Here is a 6,600-nt window from a genome sequence, read left to right as displayed (position 1 = left end):
CGAGCGGCATGGCCTAGAGGTCTAGACCATTGCTTAGCATTCGGGAGGACGCCGGTTCGATTCCGGGTCCGTCTGCCTTGGTCCAAGTTTTTTCTGTGGTTTCCTTGGATCACTTAGGCAAATGCTGAGGCAGTAATATTCCACAGATAATCTTTCATTCTCTTCTGTCTTCATTTCGCCCGTTTCATCTTTCTCACCTGATCCACCACCCACCCATTCCCACGACTCCTGAAAGCAGGCTGAAGAGGGCCTTCCGCCCTACCTTCCGGCATAGTCCGGAGGGACTGCCCGCCCACCAGCATCACTGGGAATGAAACACCCAAAAGTTTTTTTTTTTCAGTACCAGCAGCTCCAATATTCCACCGACCCACGGCAAGGAAGAAGGAGTTCCATCACCAGCCACCCCCGTTTTCTTTGCTTTCACCTAGCCGTTAGCCTCCGAGTGCCAGTTTGTAGAGTAAGTGTTTCAATCGGCGTTTTTTGGTCTTGCTCAGACTTTTTGTTTGTATATATATATTTTCTTGCCTGTATTTGTATTTTTCACTGTATATATTTTGTTTCATGTTTGTTCTTACTTATTTGTTATTCTAGTTGTAGTGTTAGGATATAAGTTAGGATTAGTGTGTGTGAATAAACTGTTTAAAAAGAAAGCAAAGATTTATCAAAGTGAAATAGCCACCCTGTTCTGATACCACTTCCATCGGAAAAAATACATCGCCTTGAGGAAAATCAGTGGTTAATATTGCTTACGAAACCTTTGGATTTCACCTACAAATGTGACGAGAAACATATGAAGACAACAAAAATACTACAGTCTAATGTTGTGACACCACATTCCCCTTGCACTGGAAACAATTTCAAAATAAACTCTATAAATAAAATGACACGTTAAAGAAAAATTTAACCAACAATTTCGTATAAATTCCTGAAGATTGTTGTGTTAGTGAATCCGTTAAAACAGATGTTAAGTAGCTTCTAATTTCAATACATAATATCAACAAAGAGGAACTGCTTCTAGATAAACATCGACTGAAGAGCATAGAAAGTGAAATTTATAAAGAAAAACTAAAACCGTTTGTCGAACTTACGTCGTTCTTGGCGGAAAATACTTTTATAAATACTTTTATCAATTTTGGGTTCGGTGATTGTAGTGTTATTATGCTGTTGCTGTTGTTGTCCGGGATGCTTTAAATTAGTAAAACCGCGGTGGTTCCCATTTTCCGGAAATGATTGCAACAAGTGCGTTAAAATAAAATAATTCGAAGTGTGTCAAAACTGCCAGACGCGGATCCCGATTTCGATCTTTTTGTATCTCATCAGCGAGTGGCAGGCAGCTCCGACAGAACACAGACCAACTTTTATCTGCTGCTACAGTGCGTTTTAGAAAATACTACAAATGGCGCAGTAAACGCCATTATTATTATTTAAGTTATATTTTATGGTAAAGTGTAATTATGGGTACTTCTAACCTTTAGTTCTGCTTGGGGTGGCGATCTGTATCTTCTTCCCACGCAGATAAGATAAACATACGCAACCCTTAGCGGTGACGTGGGAAGGAATTTTAAGAGCGATAGTTAGTCTTATAAGTGTTCTCTTGTGAGAACAACTAAGCAATACTTTATAGAAAATCTACCGACTTGTACCTTTGCTCAAATAAGTGAAGGAACATCTTCGAGAAAGGTTTCAATTTCAACACACACACACACACACACACACACCCACGCACACACACACCCACGCACGCACGCACGCACGCACGCACGCACGCACGCACACACGCACGCACGCACGCACGCACGCACGCACGCACNGGTATTGTTGACAAAAGGGGCATGGTCTAACCTCTTAAGATGAAGAATGACCTAGAGAGACCTTCTAAAGATCCAAAATTGGTAAGATGTTGATGGATGGACCATGGCCCAGATTTGGGGAGCCGTGACCCATATATGGGAACCCGTTAGCCCCTCTACTGTAATTTCACGAGCGATGGGAAATATTTCATTTCTTCTAAATTGATTATATTTCGGCAGTCGGGAAATTCTTCGAGAAACCACAGTCGCTTTTTCGTTCCCATTACGTATACGGTTTCAGCAGTCGCAAAAATCTTTTAGATTTCATTATTATGCAAAATATTGTAATCCAAATAACCATCATTCCAACCAATACCATGTTAATGTCATTTTACCAATTCGTTTATGGTTTTATATCGTGGGGCTAACAGATGATGAGGAAACGGCGGTTTCAATACAAAGGTTTTTACTTCTTCTTCTTCTTGTAAAGATGCGATAGCAATTTCTTTCGCGACAAAGCGGGGGCCTTCAGTTTGGAAACCTTGAACGTCTATTATGTAGTCCATTATTGGTTATATCTTTACAACGTCTGTCGTATTTATCCAGATGTTTTGTTATTCGGGAAATCCTAACCATTTAACCAGAAGTTTCTTCTCTTTTCGTTTTAATACTTTTTCTATTAAATATATGTCCGGATGCGAGGTTTTTTGTAACTCTTCCGCATAGAAGCCGCCACTAACAGGATTACCACTCAAGTCTTCTAATAAATACGTATAGGGATAAATATATTTAGTTTTCACTACCTTGAATAGTTCCGTTGTCCAGTTGGGAGTGTAAGATTTGGAAAATACATGTTTGACCTTAATTATTCTCACGATATCGCCTACATGAAATTTTGGAAGACCATCTACCATTTTACTATGATTATATGCTGAATTGAGAAGATATTCTTCATTTTGCTTATTCAAAGCTGTGGCAGGTGTCATTTTTATAGTTCTATGTACGAGGGTGGATTGATAAGTTTCCGGCCTGACCAAGAAAAACAAGGTTTTTAAAAATTTTTTTTTTTTATTTCTCAACATAATCTCCTCCAAGGCTGATACATTTCTCATAGCGGTGTTCCAGTCTATTAATGCCATCTCTATAGACTGATTCGTCAAGCTCCTCAAAATAACCATTTACAGCTTCGATTACTTCTTCATTGTCCGCAAATCTCTTACCGCCAAGCCATTTTTTGAGATTAGGGAACAGAAAATAGTCACTCGGGGCTAGGTCTGGAGAGTAAGGAGGGTGCGGCATCAATTCAAACTTTAGATCGTTGATTTTAGCCGTCGCAACGATTGACGTGTGCGCTGGTGCGTTATCGTGATGAAACAAGATTTTTTTCTTCGCCAGATGAGGTCGTTTAATTTTCACCTCGTGGCTCAAACGTTGCAATAAGTCTGCGTAGTATTGACCAGTGATAGTATTACCCTTTGCAAGGTAATCAATGTATATAATACCTCTTGCATCCCAAAAAACAGTAGCCATAACCTTGTTCGCCGAAAAAATTGTTTTTGCCTTCTTTGGAGTTGGTTCCCCTGGTCCAATCCACTGTTTAGACTGTTCTTTGGTTTCAGGAGTGTAGTGGTGGACCCACGTTTCGTCAACGGTTACGAATCGACGCAAAAATTCGCTTGGATTACGCTTATACAATGACAAATTTGCGGTAGAAATGTTTTTTCGAATCAATTTTTGGTCGACTGTTAGCAAACGCGGCACCCATCTTGCACAGAGCTTTTCCATATGCAAATGTTGGTGCAAAATATGTTGCACACGTTCATATGACATCTTACAGGTCTCAGCTATCTCACGCACTTTCAATCTGCGGTCTCCCAGCACTATTTGATGAATTTTTTCGATCATATCTGGAGTTGTGACCTCAACGGGGCGTCCTGAGCGAGGCCCATCAGAGGTGCTCACACGACCCTTTTTAAACTCGGAAACCCACTGCTTAACGGTTGAATATGACGGGGAGGATGTCCCCAGTGTTGAGTCCATCTCTTTTTTAATTTCCTTCGGCGTTAACCCCTTCAAATAAAAGTATTTGATGACAGCACGATTTTCCTGCTTTTCCATTTTTACGAAAACCACAGAGGCGTCTTGTTCAGCGTGCTGTCAAACCTACACTAGCAAGGAGATCGGGCTGAAACTATAGCTACAAGCTATCCAAGGATGGTACTATAGAATGTCACCTCAAGGTAGGCCTAGTGGCGTCATCTCTTGGTTAGGCCGGAAACTTATCAATCCACCCTCGTATTGTGTTATTATTATCATTTGTAACATCATCAATTACATCTATCCAACGATTTTAAATAATTTGGCTTTTATAGTTCTAATTACGCGTTCAACAATCGATGCCTTTTTCACGCTATAACTACTATAATTGTTAATTTTATATTTTTCCATGAGCGATTTAAACTGTTGGTTGTAGTACTCTATTCGCTAATCGGTTTGTAGATTTTTAGGAATAGAATCTAAAGTTTTCAATATCCGCTTCATGCCATTAACAACTTCGTTTGCCGATTTGTCTTTAATAGCCTCCATCCACACATATTTTGAGAAACAATCTGTTGTGTATATAGGGAATTGTGGTGTAGCGTTACTGCAGTAAGCGTACACAGAGTTATAACTAATTTCTATATTTATTAACTAATAAATAATAGGTGGTGAATACATACGAGTGACTTACTTGGCTGCTAAATGCGGTCTGCCTGTGGCAGCGTTAGCCTAAGCGCGCGCACCGCTCTTGTCGCTCCAAGAGCACACACGCACACGCATACACATACAAACGGTATGCTTCACGCGTACACAACACTTCCCCCACGAAAAATGAAGGAAGTGGCGGTATAATATTTTTAATCAATGTCACTTAATCCTAATTCTGAGATGTTTTTTACAGGATTACCATATAAATCAGGCGCTTTAACATTCCTCTTCGGCCTATTTACAACTTCAGGTGACACCTCAGATTCGTCGCTCGTAATCTCGACGACCTCATGTGATGCGTGAGATTTTTCGGACTGATTATCGAAAAATAAAGGTAAATACACAACAGGATCATTTGGAGAACTTGTGCTAGGACCATCCGAAAAATCCGGCACATCTGCGTTTACAAAACTTTCATTTTGAGCAACGGGCTCAACAGTACTCGCCCCGAGAATCAACCTCTCCTCGGGTGGAATATAAAAATCCCAATCATCATCATCAGCCTTCTCAAACGCACTTGAGTTTCGCATATTTTTCGCTGATCTAATTTGATCGACATGCCTCCTCCACACACTACCATCCTCCAGCTGAATACAATAGTTCAATTTACCGGTTACGGCCTTAATCTTACCGAAAACCCTTTTCTGCTTACCGATATAATTACGGGCAATTACATTTTGCCCCACATAAAATCTCTTAACTTTCAAGTTATCATTAACGGAGTTGAAACTCCTAACTTCTACCGAAGGTTTTAACAAATCAAGCTTACATCTTAGTTTCCTTCCGAGGAAAAGCTCAGCTGGAGTTTTGCCAGTGTGAGGATGAACCATGTTTCTGTATTGAAACAAAATCTTTTGTACATCATTATGAATGTTTTTCGGATCATTCATCTTTTTCAACGCAGCTTTGATCATCTGTACATATCTCTCCGCCTGCCCATTTGTAGCTGGATGATAAGGCGCAGAGAACTTGTGGAGAATTCCGTTTTCCTTTAAAAAATCTTCAAACGTATTCGAAACAAAAGTTTTCCCATTGCCGGAAACTAAATTCTCGGATAAACCGAAATTTGCAAAAATCTCCCTACATATTGAAACGGTATTCTCCGCAAGCATGTCTTTCACTATGTGAATTTCGGGCCATTTAAAAAACGCATCAACTAAAATAAAAAAATAATGATTTAAAAACTTGCCCGCAAAATCCACATGTACTCGCTCGAAAGGGGTCACTGCTGGCTCCCACACATGCTTAGTAACCTTCACAGGGTTATTCAAATTCAACAAACAATTCGGACAATCATTAGCGAGATGTTCAATATCTCTGTCGATGCTGGGCCACCAACAATAACTCCTAGCCAACGACTTCATTTTCACAATTCCGAAATGTCCTGAGTGTAATTCGCTCAGGATCTTAGCACGCAAACTAGTAGGTACAACTACTCGATGGTTTCGAACTAGCACACCATTTTCGACAGAAAATTCCCTAGGATTAATATTCCAGATATCTTTCGCATTTAATCTATGACCCTGGATTAACGCCGTCATCACTCTCGAAATTACACTATCATTCGCGATCGCCTCTTTTATTTTAAAAACATTCAAGGATAACGTATCCAAGGTATCAAAATGAAAAACGTTTACAACATCCACGTTTTCATCGCAATTCGGCACGGGTAATCTCGATAACCCGTCGGCGTTGCCGTTCTGTTCCGACCGTTTGTATTTCACGTCATAATTAAATCCACGAAGGAAAATCGCGTAATGCTGCATACGCATTGTGCTATACACGGGTAAACTCTTATTTGGGTCAAAAATTTGCGCCAGCGGACGATTGTCCGTAAACAAAGTAAATTTCACACCGTAAAGATACTGGTGCAATTTCTTTACCGCAAAAACTATCGCATAAGCTTCCCGATCAATTTGAGTGTATTTTGCTTAGACTGCATTTAGCGTTTGCGAAACGCAAATAATTAGCCTTTCCGAGCCATCCTCAAATTTATGAGACAAAACCGCGCTTACTCCTGTTGGGCTTGCATCCGTCGCAAGTATCAATGGCTTGGTCGGAT

At 40.2% G+C, this 6,600-nt stretch overlaps 1 protein-coding gene across 1 annotated transcript; it reads right to left on the bottom strand.

Moving 5' to 3' along the window:
• Positions 1–4,687: 4,687 nt before the first annotated feature.
• On the bottom strand, positions 4,688–6,310 carry LOC108739599 (uncharacterized protein K02A2.6-like). The gene is made up of 2 exons (XM_018473582.1): positions 5,728–6,310; positions 4,688–5,694 (listed from the first exon to the last, which is right to left on the bottom strand). The coding sequence occupies exons 1-2, from the start codon at positions 6,308–6,310 to the stop codon at positions 4,688–4,690; spliced, it is 1,590 nt and encodes a 529-aa protein (XP_018329084.1).
• Positions 6,311–6,600: the final 290 nt, after the last annotated feature.

This window comes from Agrilus planipennis, unplaced genomic scaffold, assembly GCF_000699045.2.
Source record: "Agrilus planipennis isolate EAB-ADULT unplaced genomic scaffold, Apla_2.0 scaffold258, whole genome shotgun sequence".
Lineage (NCBI taxonomy): Eukaryota > Metazoa > Arthropoda > Insecta > Coleoptera > Buprestidae > Agrilus > Agrilus planipennis.
The sequence above is the reverse complement of the archived record's forward strand: the minus strand, read 5'-3'. Positions and strand labels throughout refer to the sequence as shown.